This window comes from Gambusia affinis, linkage group LG15 (genome assembly GCF_019740435.1).
Source record: "Gambusia affinis linkage group LG15, SWU_Gaff_1.0, whole genome shotgun sequence".
NCBI lineage: Eukaryota > Metazoa > Chordata > Actinopteri > Cyprinodontiformes > Poeciliidae > Gambusia > Gambusia affinis.
The window spans coordinates 6,026,432-6,048,342 of record NC_057882.1 but is presented as its reverse complement, the minus strand read 5'-3'; the positions used below and the strand labels follow the sequence as shown (position 1 = coordinate 6,048,342).

Sequence of the window (21,911 nt, the reverse complement as noted above, 5' to 3'; positions counted from 1 at the left end):
ACGTCCTCACCAAGGTAAATTTTTACAACCATGTACTTGAGGCGTAGTCAAGGTAGTCGTTGTTTACGTTGTCATCTGCCAGATATGTCCATGCAAAGATCAATTTTTCTCACTGTGTTCTTGAGGCTACTGAACGTGGACGTCTGCCGGACACATCCACGCAAAGGTCAGTTTTTACAAGCGTGTAACTGAGGCGTACTCAAAGTGGATCTACGCCGAACACATCCAGACAGAGGAGCAGAGGGTGACAAGGTCTAAAGACAAGATGAATAAAATGATGTAATTTTTGTCATGTAAATGTGACAATGAGAACTGATTCTGGTACTTTGGCAAGACTTTGTAAAACGTATGCTATGCTAGGTCCTTCATGCTAATGCTAATCCCAGTTAGTTTGTTTGTAACCAGAATCCTGAGAACATTTTTCTTCTTTGCTCATGAAGGAACCAGAGCCAGTAACTTTTCTTTTCCACCATGTGTCCATCGCTGGTCCATTATCGGTAAACTGGTTGTAGCGTTAGCCTCCAGGTTAGCTTGGTCTGGTATCTCTTTGCCCCATAAGACCCATTTTACCAGTAGTCCTCTAGCTGACGTGGGAACGTTCTTCAGCATTTAGAAGCTCCTAAATGCTCTGATCACCTCAAAATAATGAAACGTATTTAATGTGGGCTGCTGGGGTGCCAATGCGTTTAGGGATTAAAGTAGGAGTGCCAATAAGTGCTTGGCTTGCTGGACCTAGGTTTCTTTATTTTTCAGAGGCACCCCCGAGGTGATGCTTTTTTCTCAGGCTTGAGGAAAGACCATATAGATGAGGATCGATGTTTCACATTTACAGCTGTGAGGACATCAAACTGTAGAGCTCTTGTCCATTTTACATTGTCTTCAAACTTTAAGTCCTATAAGAAAAAATCTGTGTCCTAAAGGTCTCAGGTGAGAGACACTGTCGTCAGTCTGTCCCTAGAAGATCCCAACATTTGTCAAATTCATGTTCTCAGGAACAGAATCCTCCAGACGAGTCCAAGAACTTTATCTTTTCTATTGTTGACTTCCAGATCTCTGTCCCCAGTCTATATCTGTCCAACGTTGTGTCCCCCATCAGCATAAACTCTTCATTAGCTTCACCGTTGCTCAGTCAGCTTCCCTGTCTTCCCTGCACCTATCACTGTGAAGTCATTCTGTTGGTAATGGGTTTATACAGAGATAAGTGGCTGCATATAAATGTCTACAGAACAGAGCAGAACCACTTTCATGTTTTCCCTCCAAGGAGTCAGACCTTTAACTGTCCAGAATTTCTGGGCTTCTTCAAAGTTTTTCTTTGGACTTTGGTTGCTTTGGATAAATCTCCTGAGTCCAGCAGAACCTTGCAATGTGAATAGAATCATTTTTTGGACATAAGAAGTGTCCGCAAACCTAGAAAATCTAAAAAAGCAAAACATCTAGCAAAGACCTGAAACAAAGACCCCATTCAATATGTTTGATCCACCTTCAGTCCATTTGCCTATAAAGTCCAGTTCATGTGGACATTCCAGCATGGTCCATGACAGACATTGAATCCTCCAAATAGATAAAACAGACGCTTTTCTGTCCTCTGCTCAGCTTTTATCTGCTGAACGTCTTGCTCTCTCTCACTCTGTCGCAGCCAGAAAGATCCGCAGACTTCGCCTACCATGTGGAAAATGTAGTTTCCTGATACTGAAAACAGTCAATGCTGAGTCTTCGTCACTCAGTAACGACATGTACACCGAAGAGGGTTGTTGTTAAAATACCCAGAAGATACTGTGGGTTGACTTTTTGAGTTTCTGAATGACAAATTAATGTACAGGTTAGGTGAAGGTGAAACTCAGCTGATTCTGATCTCGATGCGTCTCCATTAGGATTCAGATTCTCCGTCGGCCAAACACGCGACATCTTTGGTATTTTCATGAATCCAGCTAAATAATTAGCATCTCTACAACTAACTTTGTGTATTTAGTGCCTGATGTGTGGACAGAAATGGCGTTGATTCATCCGTTGAGTTTCATATGGGTCAAAGGTCACCGTTTCATGAGATACAGCCAAAGTCCAAACAGAAATGCTGATGAAGGAAACAGGAAGCTCTGGCTCTTTGGAGGCGCTGCTGTACGTCTCATGCTTTCATCGGTTTTGCAGATTGGAGTTTTTAAAAGTTTCTTGGTTAAATAAAAAAAATCACGACTTCTTGTTTTCCAAAAGATGTATTAGGCAACTAAAAAAAATTACATTTGGCAGAAAATGATATAGGCCATTATTTTAGGAAAGTAACAATTTGAGTCTCAACTGCTTCTAAAAACAACTGCACTGTTGCCTAGCAACTCCAGTGGAGTGTTGCTCGACTCCAGAGCAACACAAAATTCACCCAGCCGGTTTTTGGCAATAAAGTAATGGTTTTTTAGTCTGGAAAATGAGCCATTTCCAAAACCAACTGATTAAGTCACAACAAGGAGCACTGTGTCGTTGCCTAGCAACTCCAGTGGAGCTCCACCCATTATTTAACAACCCAAGCACGTTTTGCTCAGCTGGTTTTATCGCTGTCTGCACTGAACAATGACTGCTGTAAAAGACAAGTGTTTTGTTGCTGACTAACCAACCAGAAACCACTTGCTGCATTCTGGTTGGTCGTGCAGGAGGCTCCGCTTTTGCTTTTCAAAGACATAAGGTTGTATAATTGTGCATCTGTTTGCAGCCATCTTCACATGGGAGTGTGAGAAGTTGAGTGGGGGGCATGGCCAGCAGCAGCTTATTTGGATTTAAAGTGACAGAGGCCTGAAAACAGCTCAAAATGCAGAGCAGAATAAAATCTTGTTTAAGAATGATTTTGTGGAAAAAATGCAATCAACATGTTTTGAATCCTAACCTGTTGAAGGAAGCATATTAGGTCACCTTCAAAATTAATTTGTTCGAGACTGATTTTTTGGATAATAAACCCATAAGAGGGCAGATTCAGATATAAATTTGGGCAATAAAGTTAGTTCAAAAGATCAAAAAAATTAGCATGTAAACAAAGTTTCGAAACTGAAACAGAATTGAAATTCAAAAATTACTTTAAAACTGAATAAAAGTTTGAAACTGAAAAATAAATTGATTCTGAAAAAAGATTTGAACCTGAAAAAAGTTTTGAAACTGAAAATCCTAAACTGGAAAAAAGATGTCAAACTGGAAAAAAAAAAACAATTGTTCAAAACTAATTTTCAGATTAAATCTTTTTTTCTGTTTCAAACTCCTGGCACTCGGCGGCCATTCCTGACACTTCTCCTTTGGTGTCGAGCCGTAACTCCAGTCTGCAGCCGTTCCTCCAGATGTCCAGAACCAGAACCTCGGAGTAAAACAAGCCTCTTGTTTGTGTCTGTCCTCCGCAGCTGACCTTCACAGAAGCCATGAGGAACAAGGCTCGGCTGTCCATCACCGGCAGCGTCGGGGAGAACGGCCGGGTTCTGACGCCCGACTGCCCCAAGGCCGTCCACACCGGGCCGCCCGTCCGCCAGAGCTCCGGCCTGGCCCTCGTCTCCTCCGAGCTTCCTTGAAAACCAAAAACCTCTCAAGTGCCTTAATGCAACACCAACCGACCGACCGGAACCACCAGGAGGCAGATTCACTGGGCCGGCGGGTCGCTGCCAGGCCGCGGGGGACGAACCAGAACTTTTTTTTTTTTTATTCCAACCGGAGGACAAAAAATAATATCAGAGGAAAAAAACTGCACACTTGAAACTAGTTGGTGTTTTCTGAGCTGACCGCTCTCGGACAGATATCGACGGGAACAAACGCAGATATTTCTATTCATAAAAGTGGAAATTTAAATCTATTGATGCTGAATATATGAGCAAATCTAGAATACTGTGAAGATTAGTAAATATGTATATTCTGAGGACGAACTCTAGCTGTACATCCCCACGGCTGTGCTTGCTTTTTAAACTCGTGTACATAGCGGACGCTGTAGTGAAGACTCTTTCTTTTCTAAACCATCTCTGGAGATTTTATTCGTCGCAATAACGAAGCGGACGACGACCGATGAACTTTGTGTTTATTCTATTAATATAGGAGCATCCGAACTAAATGTGAAGGGTATCCACTGCCCAAATATTCTGATACCTGTTGCAGTAAAGTTTCTGAAGTATATTCCAGGATGAATGTTACTAGCTCCACCTATAGGCCCGACCCGTGTAGTCTTTGTCGCGGAATCATCGGTTCTGGAAACGCAATCTGAACCAATCGGCTGAAATACGCATGCGCTGAAGACATACTTCCGGATTATTCTTAAAACGTAGCTCAACGAAGTGTAGACTTAGACTTTATTGTAATTTTGTATGCACAGGGGTGTATACATAAGGAAATTTCGTTGCATACGGCTCAGGACAATGTTTTGAGGTTCCAATGAGGTTTCTCCAGAATAAATAAAATACAATATAAATATTAAATATAAAGTGCAGGAATGACAGTAAAATAGAAGTTATTTAGCTATGTACATGAAGTGGAGACCAGTTTTCGAGTGCAGTCCAGTTAAGAGTTCAGCAGTCATATTCATATATGTTATATATAAATGTTATATTCATTTATGTTAATTAAAATACTATTTGTTACAAGAGGATGTATTTTCACAAACAATGTTATAATTATTTTAATGAATAATTGTCATAATTGACATGACTGCTGTAGCTTGTAACATTTTAGCAAATATTAGCATTTTAGCTAAATGTAGCTAGAGTATGGTTTTTTCACTGTTATTCTAAGTAAATATGCTAGTGATAGCCTACATGCTATTATTAGGATTTCATCTAGCTTTAGCTTTTCAATTAATTTTAGCTTTTATGTGTTTTTTTTCACATTGCATGGAATGAATGTCAATGAGCCCTCTGGTGGACAAAAAAAGGCCTTTATTTTTACAATAATCAAGTCTTTTATGAGATTTATCATTTATTGTCTAGAAAATAGCTCCTCTTATAAGTATATGATATAAACAACCATATTACCCTTTGTTGATGTACGTTTTAGGAATAATCTGGAAGTATTTCTTCAGCGCATGCGTCGTTGAGCCATTGGTCCGGATCGTGGTTCTGGAACAGACGGTGCCGTGACAGTCCTCACTGTGCAGACGTAGATCCAGAGAGCAGCTCTAGGAACCAACTTCCTGCTCTCTGATTATTTAGTTTTTTCCATTCTTTGATCTATTTTTTTATGCTGAGAACTAAAAAAAAATGACTTGAGTCAGTACTATCAGGGTAGTACTTTACCGCCATCAATGGAACGACGCCATCTCTCCCACTATGTTGTGTGTTGAACTGGGATTAGGGCCAGTCCTAGCTGAATCACTGTGGATCCTCTGGGAGGCTCAACATGCTGTAGTAGAGACGTCCAGCTGGACAGTCTGTGGGAGGACACGAGACGCCCAGAGGCGCTGTTAGACGTTTCATCATCCGGCCCGTCCTCTTACATGTTTACGAAAAGGGAAGAAACCAGCTGCACCGGTCCAGGTCTGCATTCCTGTCCTGCCATCCGTCTCCAGACCGGACGCGTCACATGGGCGTCTTTTGATTTAATTGTACGTCTTTATTTTGATCTTTTTTAAGTAAAGGAAAAATAATTTCAGATTAAAATGTGGTGTCATTTTCTTTAAGTGATGCTGATTTTCAGTGATGGGGACACTGACACTAATAGCGGAGCTCGGGCTCTTTGCACGTCAGCTTCCGCGTTCGGGGAAAAGCGGCTCGGTTGTTTCCGGTCTATTGAAAATGGCATTTTACACTCGTCTAATAGGACGGTGTTTACAGCGGTGTGTACAGGCGGATCAGTTCAGCTGCTTGTCTGCTGGTCGTTCCCATAAACTCGCTCTTTCAGGCTGAATACAGAAATGATTCCGTGGAAATAACACAGGAACGGCTCCTTTATTTACCATCTGTCTCCCTCCGGTAGTTTTAGGCTGAAGAAGGTGATACGGAGTGAAGTAAAGGCTGCACACTTTGCTGTGTAGCGTTGGTTTAACTGGTGGAGACGAATATTTACAAGCCACCGTCTTCTTAATTCAGGATCGCTTGGGAATCCATGAAAACTTAAAAGCCCATTATATTTGGAAGACAACAATGTTCATTGTGTTGCTTTATTTGCATCTGAAATATGGCTTTATCTTTTCTAGTTGTCATGGTAACTCAAAGCGGAAACAAGAAAGCCGCATTTCACTCATGCGGATGTGACGTCAGCGCCGTACGTGCAAAGAGCCCAAGTTCAACACAAAGTGCCAATGTGCAAAGTCCATTTAGCTCCCAAGTTAATTTTTCCACATAATTTCTACTGCGCTTCTACTAGGTCCAGTATTAAGTGGACCTAGTTTTTAGCTTTGTGCTTTTGCTAACTTTGAAAACATTTAGCAGACTTCTCTGAAACACCCCAAATTCCACAGCACATCTACATGTTAATGTAGTCAAAGTCAGGCTAGCATAACTGACCTACTTCCCTCTGTCTCACTATTTTTTTAATTAAAAAGTTTTCTTTATGTCTTTAGTTGTCCCAGTGCTGACAATTAGTAGCAAAGAACTGCATCCTTTTTTCTATTATATATTATGCGTATTCCCTGACGGCCTGGCGACCCGTCCAGGGTGAACCCGCCTCTCGCCCGAAACATTAGCTGAAGATGGGCACCAACATCTCTTGACCCCACTAGGGACAAGAGTGTAAGAAAATGGATGGATGGAAACTATGCATACATTTAAGATTCATTTTTAAATGAAGTTGTTTTAATATATTTTAACACTTCAGAAGAATGAAGACTGAAGTCTTTGAAAAGACGTGACTGCCCTCTAGTGGTCGAGTTTTAGACAGGACACAGGTTGAAGTTTTCAGTTTGAAGTTTAATGTTTTCCATGCTGCGTTTCAGAAAGAATACAGATGGTATTTGTGGCTCCGGTGAGAATATCCAGTAGTACAAATCAGATTCACGTTACACATACCCAACAGGAGGAGGAAGAAGAGGAGGAAGAGACAGGATGACATGAGGGAACCCTGAAGACTCAGCTGGAGTCTCTAATCGTGAGGACTGAAGAGTTTCAAACCGACAGCATGGAGACGACGCGCATCATGAACACACAAAGGAACAAAAACAAGTTTCATCTTTAAATAAAGCCTTGCAGATGTGTGGTACAAATACAGGCGAGCGGACTTGGCAACAGATGATGCAGCAAAGAAAGCGAAATAATAATAAAAAAAAAAAAAGTCGCAGAGGATGATTAACGGAGAGAGAGGAAGAGTAGGACGCTCCCCGGTGGACGGGGAGGATCCTCAGGGGACAGACAGGAGACGTGCATGTGAGGATAGGAGGAAGATGGTGGGCTGAACCCGGCTGGAACCGGAGCTGGTTCTGGGACGAGAAAGAAAAAAAGAAAGAAAGAAGAGGAAGAGGAGGGTTTGTCTTGAGTTGTTCAGTCTCGCTGGGCTTCTTCCTCCGCGTCTTGTGGCCCTTCTTTGTTCTGTTCTTCGCCTGCAATGAAGAGCAAGAGAGCGATTAGCAAGGATTGGCGAGGCTGTCGCGTCAAACTTCTGGAGTGGTTCCAGAGTTAGGTAGAAACGTTCCTCCGTCACATTACGGCAGCGTTAGTGAAGCTCTGTTCAAACCAGAACATGTTTGTTTTTCAGCATCCTCAGTTTTAAAGCTAACAGTCCAGTGAGAAGCAGTGCAACAAAACAAGATAAAAAATTTTAAATAAAGGTAGAAGTTTAGTCTGGAAGAAACGCCTACAATAGCGGAAACCTAGCATAACATAGTATAGGTATATGCTAACATAGCATATGCTAATTTAGCATAAATGTCCATATTTTAGGAATGGATATGCTATATGCTAACATACCATAACACATACTAACAAAGGAGAGCATATATAGTTTTAATATAGGTATAGTATACTGGTAGCCATGCTAATATGCTAACATATACCATTGTATATTCTAGCATGGCATAAACAGCCACAATATAGCATAGTGTTTGCTGATAACATGTCACCTCAAACTGAAGATGCTCAGAGATTCTGATCAGAGCACCTGAAAAAGGAGTGAACTGTCCCTTTAAGAAAACATGACCCATTTTCTCCATTAGTAATGATGGGAAAACTTCACATGAAGCGCTCCAGTGAAACAAACAGCACAACTCCTGTTAGCTTCAGAGGCTAACCTGCTGCTGGCAGCGTGGCACCATGCTGTGAGGGGCGCTGTTAGAGTGCTGGTGAGGTTAGTAGGAGGGAAAATACATTGTGAGACAGAAACAGTGGTAGCTCAGAGGGGTTACTATGACGACAACATGGCAACCTGTGTGAGGGAGACAAGTGGAATCCATCGGGATTTAAACAGGAAGTGATGAAGAAGCGACCTGTGGGGTCATGTGAGGGGTCAAGCGACGGGGGTCATGTGACCTCAATAGTGATTACAGTCATTACTAATGAATGAATTTAACTCAATGAGACGTTTTCACTGGAGAGAAGATCAGAAATTCATGAGAAATGAAGGAAAACATTTAACATCTGAATTTATAAAAGTCAGTTATTGATCATGGATGAAAATATGGAATATCGTCTGGAAATATGTTTATTTTTTCAAAAACACTGAAACTTCCCGACGGTCTCTGAACCCAAGAAGTAGTCAGGAAGCAGGAAGGAAACAGGAAGCAGACAGGAAACAGGAAGCAGCTCAGAGGTGTGAGGGGGAGGTTAGGGCAGCAGTGAGGGGTGGAGCCACTGAGGAGGAATGACTTACTAAACACACTGTTCTAACGGAGAGGAGGGGAGGAAGAGGAGGCTCCTCAACAGTCTGAGGAGGATGAGGAACAGATGAAGAGTTAGTGGAAGGAAGAACTCTGGAGGGAATTGAGAAGGCTGCGGTGGAGAGCGAGGCGTCTCACCGTCTCCCTGAACGTCTGAGGTCCATAGCGTCAAGTTGTCCCGTAGCAACTGCATGATAAGTGTGGAGTCTTTGTAGCTTTCCTCGCTCAGCGTGTCCAGCTCCGCGATGGCGTTATCGAACGCCTCCTTCGCCAACCTGCCAGAACCAAAATACCAGGTTACACCACGTCAGATCCGGCCCGTCCCGCCCTGCGGCCCGGCCGCGTACCTGCAGGCCCGGTCCGGCGAGTTCAGGATTTCATAGTAGAAAACGGAGAAGTTGAGTGCCAGGCCGAGGCGGATGGGGTGCGTTGGAGGAAGTTCGATCATTGCGATGTCGCTGGCCGCCTTGTACGCCACCAGGCTGTTCTCCGCCGCCTCCTTCCTGTCGTTGCCCGTGGCGAACTCCGCCAGGTACCGGTGGTAGTCTCCCTTCCTGGAGCGGGACAGACAGCGGGTCAGCGGCGCCAACAGAAACCGACTCCACACTCAGGAAGACTCAGAGGGACAATATGATTGTTGTTGTGAACTTAAAAGTTTCCTGTTTTTGGACGATAAAATTATTTTTTCCATTTTTCTTTTTTGGTTTTCTGAAGATTTCATTTTTGGAAATTAGGGATTTTTTCCCCCCACCAACACACTCGTGTTTCTGCATGTCAGAGTGATGTCAGCAAGCCATGGCGGCCATCTTGTTTTACAGCTCCTATTCATTTGGACTGAGTTCTGGTCGCCGTTAGAATAGTTTTGGGTTTGTCGTTACAGTTTAGTTTTATTTTGTTGTGACGTTTTGTCTAATTCAGTTTTATTAGTTTTTAGATAAGTAGTGTTTAGTTTTAATTGTAGTAGCAGTTTTAGTTTTTTCATACTTCACATCAGTTCATGGATGGATGAATTCATCCATCCATTCATCCAGTCTAAACCTCCATCAGTGAGCTACTGCTACTTTATTCAGACCATCAGAATCATGATTGGTTTTCTGGACTCACGTTCACTGATTTCTGGCAGATTGGAAACCATTTTGTGTGTGTGTGTGTGTGTGTGTGTGTACTCACATTTTGTAGTAGAAAACCTTGGATTCTCCGGTGGTTGCTGCTAAGATGAGGTGTTTGTCCAGAACATCCAGGATGTCGTTGCAGATTGATTTCAGCTCGTTCTCCACCTGGACAGTAAAACACACTGTGATTGGTCAGACCGGCTTCAGGCCAGCCAGCGTTCCCGGTGAGGCGGTGCGGTAGCGGAGCCGACCGTTTTCCGGTATTCCCGGATCATCTTCAGCTTGTCCTCGCCGCCCTTGTTCTCCTCCTTCTGCTCCAGGCTGCTGATGATCCTCCAGGACGCTCGCCGCGCGCCGATCACGTTCTTGTAGGCGACGGAGAGAAGGTTCCTCTCTTCCACCGTCAGCTCCACGTCCATGCTGGCCACCTTCTTCATGGACTCCACCATTTCTGAGACGCAACGCGACAACAAACACTTTAAATCGCATCAGAAGAAAACCTGCTTTCTGCTGGACGATAAAGTAGAAGTTATCACGATAAACGATAATATTGTTGCTTTGAGTCCATTTTCAAGTAATGGAATAATAATAATAATAATACAAGAAGAAATTCTCAAAGATTATTAAACTTTAAGTTCTAATGAACATTTAACACTGAGACTGGAAGACATTTTAATATTCATAATAAATAAACAGAACAAATTAAAGTAACTATAAAGTCGTCATATAAAGGGTTGGTTGAGACCAAAACTCCAGACGGAAAACTTTTATCATTTTTGACACAAAGAGAAAAACTTTGAACCATGTAAATGACTGAGTTCATTTTAATTTACCATGACATTAATTGATTTATTATTAGGACAGAACTACATAACATACATTATGCATTCAGGAGGACAACAACAAAAAAAAAAGCCACTTATTTTCTAGAATTACGTTCCACCAAAAACTGGTCATGTAGCAGTTTTAGCTTCATCTGGTTCAAAATGTGTAAAATAGACAAAAAAAAATCTAATATTCAGCTTTTGGTTTCCAGTTATTAATCAGTTAATTCAACAATTAGAGCTTTTATCATGTTAATATTAGAAAGTTGTATTTTTTCTCTGCAGATGAATCTTTTGCTACAAAGGATCAAACGTTGACAAAAAAAAAAATTGTTTTAGGTGATAAAATATCTATTTTCTTATTTTAAAAAAGATTTAGAAGTTTATTTGCATGTTTTAATGTTTTTTAAATTGCAGAAAAAAACCTTTTGTGATTAAATGAAAAATCATCAAAATGTGCAGATTTTTTTGTTTTGTTTTCCTTTTTAACAGAGTAATTGTCAGAATAATTGATTATTAGATTAATTATTAGTTGGCAACATGGAACGTATTTCTGTGAGTTGACGTGAAGTGCCCTGCTGAGAGGCACGGCGGCAGCAGGAAGCTGATCGACGCTCAGGAGTTCCTGGAAACCGAAGCGACGTGACCACATGTACAAACCATATCCGTTACAGTCACTTCAGATCCATCGATATTGATCATTTTATCAGTATCTGATCTAAACCTGCTGCTGAGGGAAACACAGGAATCCTCCAATCAGCTGCAGCCGCTCTGGAACATGTGCAAAATAAAAACGTCTTGTTGTGGGAAAATGTTTTGTCTTGCTTTGTTTGGGTTGAGTATTATTACTGTTACTATTATGAATATCAGTGTTTATGTTTCTCAACACCTGAAGATCAGCAGAACTGACCTCTGACCCTTCACTACAAACTCATCATAATCATCATCACTGCCAGTTTTACCACATTGGAGACAAACACAAATGCTGCTCCTGAACAACATTCCTGTTTATAACACCAGTCACATAAAGAAGTGTGATTTACGTCACTAAACTTCACACTGTTTTCAAAAGTGTTGGCACTTATTGCTGTTTCCATTGAAGAAACAGTGGGAAAAAAATAGTAAAACTATCAATCGTGACAATAATGACTGGGTTTGGGGTGGGGGGAGGGGAGGGGGTTTAAACGTTCAATAAATCAAAAATAATTCCAACAAATTTATCAGGATAAACGATAAACGATAAATGCCAACCAGCACTGGGAACTGGCATGGAACAGAAAGAGGCGCAGAGCGTCCTGAATGCGTCGCCTCAGAGTCTGGATGGATGATTTAGACAGCGGGACAGGAAATGAGGTCAAGACAATATCAATGATTTTTCCAATATTCGTCGGTTTTCACACACTGCTGCAAGAAAACTCTAGAACTGACAACATAAAAGTCAAATAACTTACAGCAACAAAAAGAAACCTGAGTATTGACTAGTAAATTAGTTATTAATTAGTTCATAAATGAGTTAATTTGTCTCATTATTTGGACTAAATCAAAATTGGGAGTCCGTGAAACCTACGGAAAATTAGGCTGATGACGAGGAGGCTTTTCAGCCTCACCAAAAATAAACTCTGCTCAGCTGTTCTATTCACTTTTGAGGATCGGATTTTTTTTTTCTGTTAAAATATCAATAAAACTTGGAGGGTTTTTTGTTTTTTTGCTCCAACCCAAAACAACAAAAAAAGTTGGTTAATTTCATAAATGAAAGCAGGTCTAGTTTCAAAAATCATTTTTCATCTTGAAACTGGATTTAGCTCCAATGCTCAAGCTGATAAACAATGTCAACTAAGTATGTTTTAGTTTGCATGTATAATACGATTGGTTGCTTTTCTAAAAGGTGAAAAAAATAATTATCCAGTAAAATGTGAACTTTTGAATTATTAAAGTGACGGTTAATGGTCAATTAACTGATAATTATTAACAACTGTAAAAAAGGAAAGACTATTCAGGGACACATTCCATTTAGGGGCAATATTTAAAATTTTTAATTAGGCATTTTTTGAATTTTGGATTCACAACATTTAACTGGTATTAATTCAAACTGACGCACATGAATCAGGAAAGTTTAGCTTTAAAACACTGAAGCTGTTTTAATTTTTTACCCCAAACTAGTGAAATTAAATTGATTTCTAATACTCTTCCTGATTAAATGGTTTAATTAGGGACTGAATTGTTCAGTAAATGTTTGCTAACATGCCTGTTACTGCAGGTGGACCTGCAGTAAAGAGGACATGAACACCTGAATTAAAGGGCTAGTCATGTGTTTTAAATCACACAGTTTGAGGGGGGCGATTCGTCAAAATGAACTATTGCGGTTCTTTAGACACTAAGCGATATTTTATTGCTATGACTGGTGGAAAGTAAACTGGTTTAAGTTTGAGCTGGAGGACTGAGGAGTAAAGAAAGGCTAACCAGCTAGTTAGCAGCTAACTAGCGCTAGCAGGAGGCTAGCTTAGCTGCATTAACATAAACGTTCCCCGGTTAGCGAAGCACAAACCGGGGCTCGCGCTCGCAAACGGACCCCGCTTTCTGTTGGGACTGAGACCGGTTTTTATGAGGCGAAGATTTTCCCTTTATAAGGTAGAGAAAGCCTCCGCCATTTTGTGTCCTCTCAGCCCCCAGATCCATGTGAGCGCTTGTACCTGCGGCTCCGAGCCCCCTGCGCTGCGCAGGGAGACAGGCAGGCGGCGGAGCGGGGGCCGCAGCACTCCGCAGTGACCGTTATGATCTGTGTGTGTCCGCAGCCTTACCATCGTATCTCTCCGCTTGCTCGGCCAGTTTGGCTTGGTACACCAGGTTTTCTCTGTCCGCCATGGTGCTCCGGTAGCGGGGAGGGCTGCGTTCAGCGTCCCGGTGGGGAAACAGGGGGACGATAATCGGGCTGCTCGGAGAGTCCTGGCGGTGGATCAGCAACAGCTCTGTCGCTCCGCTGAGCCGAAGACCCACCGGTGAGCAGAGGCGTGAAGATGGCGCCGCCGTTCCATCCGGGAAATCCACGCAGCAGCAGCAGCATCCACGCCTCCCGCGAAGCTACAAAATCCTCTAAAATATCTTATTTACCCTACATTTATGCAAACAGTTTAAAAATGTGTTAAAGTTCTAGATTTTTTTCTTCAATTGTGTGGCTGGTTGGATTTTCTCTGTTATATTCATTCTGAACGTATATTAAATTTTTTTAATTCCTTTAGAATTCAGTATTGTTTGTTTTACAGATGAGTTTATACCAGTCTCTTTGTGACCTTAACCAAAGAGATTTTTTGTTAATGCAAATGTCAAGGATTCATACATTTCCAAAAAAAAAATAAAGGAAGACCTTCTCTGGGAAAGTGAGAATAATCTTGTTTCTCGTCATCTTGAAGTGTAAACCCCTTTGTTCAGATGAGCATAAAACAATCTGTGAGATGATGGTCACAGGGACACGAAGAACTTCTGTACGGTTGTTTTGAGGCAACAGATCGGGATGCTCTGTGCCAGCCACATGAAGAGGCCGTCAGTGCCATCACTGTGTAAGTAAACTAGGTGAGAGTAGATAGGCTCATGAGTCAAATTTGATCAAAGTAATTGTACTTTTACCTGATTGCATTATTTTTGTGCTCTTTCCACCTCTGGTAAAACAAGATTGCAGGAGCCCTCACAAGAATGGACGACTGAGTCAGAAATATTTCATATATTTATTTATTAATTCAGTATATGCAGTGTTGTACAGACTGGCTGTGGTTTTCATTGTAATAAAACCTAGTTTTGTTGTAGTGTACAAAATAGCTCTTTTTACATTTTACTCTAAGACTTAACAAAAGAAACTGGAGAGAAAATGACTGTAAACTCAAGACAGGGGAAGTAATCCATCAAAACATATTTGGTGTTTTTAATATATAAAACGCAATAAAAACAGGTTAAATTTGTCCATATAAAACTGAGAAGTCAGGAGAAATATTCCCAACAAAACTCATTGAATATTTTTAAGGCAGACGGACAAAACCCTGTGGCTGCATCTGTGGGATTAATCCAGCGTCAGGGAGAGAACCACTAACAAGTACTATCAACACCAGGAAGTTTGATCTGTCCCAATAAAACATGGATGTTTGTTATAAAAGCTTTTCAAGTCATAAAATTATGTTCTTCTGCTTAAAGAATAAAAACAATAAAGTAAACAAAAAAAACCAAATATTTTTTTATTCCCAGAGAAAATATAAAAATTCAAACATTAAAATAAGTTTGTTTGAATATTAGGGGTTATTGTACTATTACAAATCTACAATAGGGGAATGCCTGTTATAAAAATCCGACTTGAAAGTTTAATAATTTAAAATGTGTTCATTTGTGGATGTTTTTTTTGTTCTTTTTAATGCTTCCATAGATAAACAAAAACCCAGAAACTGACCCTCCTTTGGCTTCAGATCAGTTTCACCGTCAGGTCAGCAGGACGTCAACACGCTTCACAGGAAGCCACAAAAAACAAGCAAAAACTGGGAAAAAGTTCACATCTTTGAACCGTCTCGCTGTGGGTGATCCCGATCCGCTCCACCCGAGACCGGCAGAACCAAGGCACGGCGGTGGAGGCATCATGATACGGGATGATCCTCTTACTGATGCATCGCACCGTTTAATCACAAACCAGGGAAACCTCTGAAGGTTCCCTTGCACCACAGAAACCAGAAGGCCCTGACCTTTGACCCCTGTTGTTGGATGTGATAAATTTAGTTTAATGAAAACTTTAATATTTTTTCCATATTTCTGTGGTCAAGAGGAGCAGAAAAATGTTCAAAATAAGACTAAAGTATTTAGTTTCAAGATGGCCGCCAGAGTACCAGAGCCCGACTTCTGGAAGCTTCTGAGTAGATGTTTGGTCCAAAAAGAATAATAATAGTAAAAAAAAAAATCAAGAGTACAAAAAGACACCCATACTATTAATAACATGTTCATTTTACAAACATTGCCTTTACTCATCCGCAGCTCCAGAATTATCCGCACCACGGTAATAAATATTAAAATCCTAAACAACCCCACCATTAATTCAAATAAAATGAGGTGGAGCTGATTTTCCACTCAGCAGCTGAAACTGGAATGAAGGGGGAAAACAGGCGACCCCGGTCTGACCCCAGGCTCAAACCTGTCCACCACAAAGACAACAGGAAGGCCGGCACACTCGCCTCCGGCCGGCCGGTCCCGATCCAGGTCGGACGGTGGGCGAGCTTCCTCCCGGCCGGTCGGCCCGGTTCTGCTCAGCTCTCGCTGTCGTCCAGCAGCCGGACGTGGGTGAAGGGGAAGTGGCCGTGCTTCCCGTTGCACTCGCCCTCCCACTGGCCGTTCACGTTGATCTTGGTCACCTTCACCATGTCCCCCACCTGGAGGAGACGGAACCAAACCAGCCTGTCGGACCGGAACCACATACAGCTTCCAGGAACGACTCCACCAAACCGACCCGACAGGTTCACACACTGCATAATTCCGTGGTGGTGCTTGTAAATTGTTTGCAAGACAAACAATTTACAAGCAAGAAATATGAGCTTGTTTTAAATCAATAATTTTTCATTATTGATGAAAGAGTTTTAGTTCTATTAGCAGATTATTTTATTTATAACCAGGAAAAAATGTCTTGTTACAAGTGAAATAATCAGCCAATGGAATTGGGTCTTATTCATCAATATTAAGGAATTATTTACTTAAAACAAGCTCATATTTCTTGCTGAAAAGTTACTTAATAGTTAGTTTTTGTGTTATTTTAAATTATTTGCACTACAAACTAGACAAGAGGTAGTTGGTAAGAGTTTGTGTTTTTGCCGCGCGGCGTTCAGAAGCTGCTTTAAACAGAATATTTATCTGTGTTGTCTATAGAAGTGAGTGGAAAACAGCAGCTAACAGGAAGGCTCGTCCTGCTGCAGGTAGGACAGAAAAAGTGACATGGAAATGAAAACCCAATCAGGCTTACAGCTGCAGAGTTACTTTTACAAGAAACTCAAGTGGAAAACAATCGACCTGATTGGTTAGCATGCTAATGTTTATGTTTGGATCCACACTTTGAAGACGTTTGGTTGTAATGACAGATAGTTGTACAGAATGACTTTATGTTAAAACTGCCTGCCGTAGACTGACTTTAAGACGACACTGTGGGTCTTTGGTTCAGACATCAATGTTAGTTTGTTCATCACTGAAAGAGTTTTGTTCCCGGGAAATAAAACGCTAGAGCACCATGAAGGTCTCCAGTCAGCGGTCCGTTACGCCACACATTATAACTCCATTATAATCAGGGTTTCATTTAAAACACTTGAAAACCTGAAGGTTTTCCCTACATGTTTACTTCCTGCTGTGTCCTCACGTTTAAAAGGAAGGAACTCATTTATTGGACTCTGGATTTAGTGCAGCAGATTGCTGTAAATAGCTAAAAATGAGTTCTACAGTTTGATTATCATAATTGAGCTGAAACGTTAAATTTGGCTTCCTGCACAAAGATAATATTGTAAGTCTAGTCAAAGTAATTTCAGATACCCACAATATAAGTTGATTTTATGGTAAAACAGCATGAAAAATTGGCAAAATAGAAAATCTGCTAAATTTGCCAAATTTCTTACCCAAATACTCATCAACATAAATAATTAATTGATTATTTTACAGATTAATTGTTAAACTAATCACCTATTAAAGTAATTGTTATCTGCCATCTTACTTGAATTACAGCTTCCAGACAATTTAATGGTGGATCTGAAGTCATTTATACTGGTCAGAACATTGTCAGCGATATCTCAATCAGCTAATATGTAAAGTCATACAATGATTTCAGATATCTGGATTGTGAAGTGATTTTATGGTATAACAGCCTGCCATAGACGGCCGGTTCTAAAGGCTCTGTTCAGAACCGTGCTGTGAATGGACCTGTGTGCAGCTGCTGAAGGGAGACAGTGTGTGGACATGTGGACGGAGGTCTCCTACCTCCAGGGCCAGCGCCGTCTTGTCGTAGGCGTTGGGGACCCTCTTCTGGATGGCGCGGGCGAACACAGGGCCGTCCTGCAGGTTGGGCAGCTGGGCGTTGACTATGGGCTGGGCGTACAGGCCGGGGTCGCCCTGTGGGTTCCCCTGGGGGGCTGCTTGGGGGGCCCCGTTGCCGCCGGGCGAGCCGGGCCGGTACTTCTCCACGTAGGGGACGGGGATCATCCCGATGCGTCCGTCCTGGCTGGCGGCGCTCCACCACTGGTCCTCGGGCTTCTCCAGGACGCGCAGCACGTCGCCCACCTTGAACGGCAGGTCCTCGTCGTCGTTGCCGGGGAAGTTGAAGACCGCCCGGACAAACTCCTGCTCCTTGGGCTGCTGGGAGGCGGCGGGCGGGGCGGGGGCGCTCCTGGACTTCTCCACCGGCTCGCACAGCGTGGTGGTGTCCAGGTAGTGGACCTTGTAGAACTCCAGCAAAGCGGGCAACGCCACGAACGACTCCTCCCCGATCTGGAACTGATTAGACTCCACACCTGACGGACGGATGGACGGACAGACAGCCTCCATCAACAATCAATAAACATGAATGAACTCCTGGTTTACATCACAGACAGAATAAATCCTGATCAGGGTTTCCCAGTGGATGACCAGCCTGGCAGCCCACCAGGCTTTAGTTACATCAATCAACTAAACATCAGATTTTCATTTTAGGGGTTATAAAATCGTCCCCTTTTGTAAAACTTTATCGTTGGTGTTTAGGTACTGTTAATGTCTTTCAATAAAACAGTAGGGGCATTTTCAAATTTCTTGTCAATTTTAAACATTTTTTAACTCCAAAACACAAAGTCCTAGCACCCGACCACTTGGTTAGTTTTATGAAGGAAACTCTAGAGTCAGATGTAAAAGGAATACAATTAATCAACTAATAATGCCTGATTAAACCAGTCTTTCTCAAACGTTGGTCCATAAAGTACTGCATGTAAACGATCATTTATTCACTGTGACATGAGCTCACAGTGCGACCCGTACAACTAGCTTACCAAATAATATGCGCTTAAAAAAATAATGGATAAGCTGCTTAAGATTGGGTCATTTAAAAGAAAAGCTGAATATACCAGTTAGAAACCAAGCAACATGTAAAACATTGTTTATATGATCAGAGGAATTTGTATCTCTAGGGATATTTTTCAGTTTCTTGGGGTGAACTGCAGAACTTTTATTGTTTTTAAAGCAGTATTGTCATACATAGCTTGGCACTGGCACACAGATCTGGGGCTAACTGCATCGCTAACACTTAACGTAAAATAATCATTGACGTTGGGTTTTTTTTCAGGCTGAAACAAAACATCGTCTAACAATTTATGCTATATTTATTGTTTCATTAGAGTCTGTGAGTGTTTGACAAAGTTTGACAAATAAATCTCTTATTGTTGTAGTTTTGGCCTTCATGCAGCAGAGGGCGCTGCAGGTTAATTCGCTAAAACAGAATTAAAAATGGCGGAGGCACACCGGAACAGGGAAGAGAAATGGTCCAAACAGAGTCCGGTTCAGAACGAAGAATCGACTTTACGCGGTTCTGCTTAGAAATATAAACTCTCAAGATCCTTAAATTAAAAAAAAATGTTTACATCCAGTATGTCATTTAACATTCTGCCCTACAGATCATTTTCAGATTATTTTCGCCCATTTTCACACAAAAAAAAAAACTCTTAACAAAATGGCTGCTAATCAGTTAATCATTACTTGATAAAGAACATTAATCAGCCTGACATCTGATTGGTTGCTTCTACAGAAACCCTGACGTTTGACTGGCAGCTTCAAACAGCAAGTCAAGACAACGTCTTCCACTCCGAGGTCAATATTTTCACTGGAAAGTGTGGAAAAAGCTTTGACAAATGTAGGTGAGCAACTCCTGGCTCATGAAAAACAAAATGTAATTTTTAATATAAAATCAACATTTAATTGAATATTAATTTATATTTAAGCAATTTTATTCATTAATTCATTAAATAATTAATGAATTATTATTTAAATGCTGTAATTAAATTACAGTAACAAATTGTTACTGTAATTTGGCACTCTTTACCCTCCATAGAAATACCAGTTTGTGTGGAATTAATCGATAGTGACTGAAAAACAGAACATTTGGAGGTTCTGGTGGGTTAAATCAGAACGTATAGAGGTTCTGGTGGGTTAAATCAGAACGTATAGAGGTTCTGGTGGGTTAAATCAGAACGTTTAGAGGTTCTGGTGGGTTAAATCAGAACGTTTAGAGGTTCTGGTGGGTTACAAGCAGAACTGTGCAACACCTGAGGAAAGGTTTGTGAAGCAGTCAGATTCAGGGAAAAAGCAGCGTGAAGGGGACGGACTAGAGACATTCCTGAAACACCAATCTGCCCAGTCATGTCTCAGTTGTGATGTCACAACATGCAGCTTTCTATGGCAAGCCTTTTTAACATAAAATCGACCGAGTCTGAATGTAAGGAACTACATTCATCTAAAAATGCATTGTGTCGACCAGGAACGGTAATTTAAGAAATCTGCATTCACATTCTGACTAGAAAAAAAAAAAAAAAAGTAAATGTATCTTTACATCATCACAAGTCAAAATTTCTTTTAATATATTAAATGACATCACCAGATTTGTCATTTGTTGTCGTGCATTTCTGACTATAATTTAACTTAAATGACATTTTTAGATATCTGATTTACACAAGGGGGAATAAGCCGACCTTGTGCTGCCGCTGAGCTGTCCAAACAGTACAAACTTCATGAACTTGAAGACTGCTTCAGAAATCTGCAAAACAAATTCCTGTTGATTCACTTCTGACAAACACAATTCTCTTGAAAACGCCTTTAGAAAACGGGAGTTCTATGGTAAACCCATTCCCAAACTGAAAATGAAACATTTTCAAAAATCTTTTTTTCTACTTTTTATTAGACAGAATACGAATTCAGGATACCAGTAATGTCATTCTGACTAGTCACAATGTTAACTCAAATTGAAAAGCTAATTAAAGACATCACTAATTCATTAGGAGATATCGTAAAAAGAATCAAAATAATAATTTCAGATTTCCCTAATTTAGATTCTTCTAGTCATAATTTGCTTTTAAGACATCTACAATTTAATTTGCCCTCGTCAAATCTAATTAATGTCTATCAAAATATACAATTCAGTTATCTTTTATTGGAGATGTCAGAACAAAAGGTAAGATTTCTTGAATTTACTTTATGACTAGTCATAATTTAATTGTAGATATCTGAAATGTTTCATATAGTAATTCTTTCTGGATGTCTTGAATACTTTATTCATAAATGTCAGAATTTAATTCTGACTTTCAGAAAGTCAGAATTACATTACGGCCCCAGTACTTGTACAGTCAAATATAATTAGAGATTCCTTCATTTACTCATATGTCCAGTCATATACCAATTTAAAAAAATCTGGAATCTCAATGCGATTATATGTTAAAATGGCCTACCATATCCCTCCCAGAATCTTCACCTTAAAACTAAATTTGTGCCGTAAAAAAAAAAAAAAACACCTGGATGAGTAAGAACCGAGCCTTACCTGATCCAGGTCTCGTCCTGTTGCTTATGTCGTTGATAATGTAGTGGGAAACTTTGGAGTTCTCGGACACGGAGAGGACGTAGTCTCCTGGGATGGAGGACGAGTCCCGGACCAGGAAGACTCCGTGCTTCTGTCCCTGCAGCAGAGACACCGCTTCCTGGCGGCTCAGGCGGCCCCAGTACCAGCTATCCTGGTCCTCGGCGTCAAAATGACCGGCCATGGTAGCGGAGTCCGGTCCGACCTTTCAGGACAGAACCCCGTTTTCCCCGTAACTCATACAACTTCTGTTTCCCGACGCTGGCGCTGGCAAACAAACGCAGCAAAGCCTCGACTTCCCGCGGTTAAAGTTCTTCGGAACCAAACAGAACCGCAGGTTTCCGCTGATCAAAACACAGAACTGCTTAAAACTACCGAGCGACAGCAGTCTCCGGGACCGTAATGGCGGATCGAGGGAAAAGTAGACCTCATATACCGGAAAGGGATGCCCGGTCAATGGGAAACGGTGCGTTCACGTCCCCTAAAAGACATGGGAATCATGCGGATCCGAACTTTACATTAACTCAGCATAAATATTGACTGGGACTAAAGCTTTACTTTAATGGAATAAAAACAAGAAATTGTTGTACAAGTCAGAATTTATTGTGGTTTCACTCTAATATTCCAACTTTCAGAGACACTGA

The 21,911-nt window shown here is 41.2% G+C and overlaps 3 protein-coding genes across 8 annotated transcripts in view; 1 reads left to right on the top strand and 2 right to left on the bottom strand.

The window, feature by feature from the left end:
• The window catches only part of LOC122845413 (glutamate receptor 4-like), an 87,874-nt gene extending 81,429 nt beyond the window's left edge, over positions 1-6,445 (top strand). For 2 of the 5 annotated variants that reach the window (XM_044141700.1, XM_044141703.1), the window contains exon 16: positions 3,372-6,444. In XM_044141700.1, coding sequence (XP_043997635.1) covers positions 3,372-3,536 — 165 coding nt within the window. In that variant the 3' untranslated portion in view covers positions 3,537-6,444. Of the gene's footprint in view, positions 1-3,371 lie in introns of all 5 variants that reach the window. The other 3 variants (XR_006373039.1, XM_044141702.1, XM_044141701.1) reach the window with 3 other exon arrangements.
• Positions 6,446-6,830: 385 nt separating this feature from the next.
• Positions 6,831-13,754, bottom strand: LOC122845412 (14-3-3 protein epsilon). 2 transcript variants are annotated; one of them, XM_044141699.1, is made up of 7 exons: positions 13,484-13,754; positions 10,113-10,312; positions 9,920-10,026; positions 9,097-9,303; positions 8,888-9,024; positions 8,743-8,796; positions 7,339-7,477 (listed from the first exon to the last, which is right to left on the bottom strand). In XM_044141699.1, the coding sequence occupies exons 1-6, from the start codon at positions 13,545-13,547 to the stop codon at positions 8,789-8,791; spliced, it is 723 nt and encodes a 240-aa protein (XP_043997634.1). In that variant the 5' UTR covers positions 13,548-13,754; the 3' UTR covers positions 7,339-7,477; positions 8,743-8,788. The 2 variants fall into 2 exon arrangements, with proteins under 2 accessions (XP_043997633.1, XP_043997634.1); XM_044141698.1 differs by lacking the exon at positions 8,743-8,796 and having other exon boundaries at positions 6,831-7,477.
• A 638-nt stretch (positions 13,755-14,392) lies between these two features.
• LOC122845411 (adapter molecule crk-like) lies at positions 14,393-21,733 on the bottom strand. Its single transcript, XM_044141697.1, has 3 exons — positions 21,232-21,733; positions 17,661-18,190; positions 14,393-16,078 (listed from the first exon to the last, which is right to left on the bottom strand). Exons 1-3 carry the CDS (start codon positions 21,449-21,451, stop codon positions 15,956-15,958), a joined length of 873 nt encoding a protein of 290 aa, XP_043997632.1. The 5' UTR covers positions 21,452-21,733; the 3' UTR covers positions 14,393-15,955.
• Between the last annotated feature and the right edge of the window lie 178 nt (positions 21,734-21,911).

Excerpts from the sequence above, each read along its gene's own strand:
- LOC122845411 (XM_044141697.1), bottom strand. The coding sequence starts at position 21,451 with ATGGCCGGTCATTTTGACGCCGAGGACCAGGATAGCTGGTACTGGGGC. Across the intron at positions 18,191-21,231 it reads CAGGACGAGACCTGGATCAG|GTGTGGAGTCTAATCAGTTC; the intron begins GTAAGGCTCGGT and ends TCCGTCCGTCAG. Across the intron at positions 16,079-17,660 it reads AGACGGCGCTGGCCCTGGAG|GTGGGGGACATGGTGAAGGT; the intron begins GTAGGAGACCTC and ends CGTCTCCTCCAG.
- LOC122845412 (XM_044141698.1), bottom strand. The coding sequence starts at position 13,547 with ATGGCGGACAGAGAAAACCTGGTGTACCAAGCCAAACTGGCCGAGCAA. Across the intron at positions 10,313-13,483 it reads GCAAGCGGAGAGATACGATG|AAATGGTGGAGTCCATGAAG; the intron begins GTAAGGCTGCGG and ends GTTGCGTCTCAG. Across the intron at positions 10,027-10,112 it reads TCCGGGAATACCGGAAAACG|GTGGAGAACGAGCTGAAATC; the intron begins GTCGGCTCCGCT and ends TTTACTGTCCAG.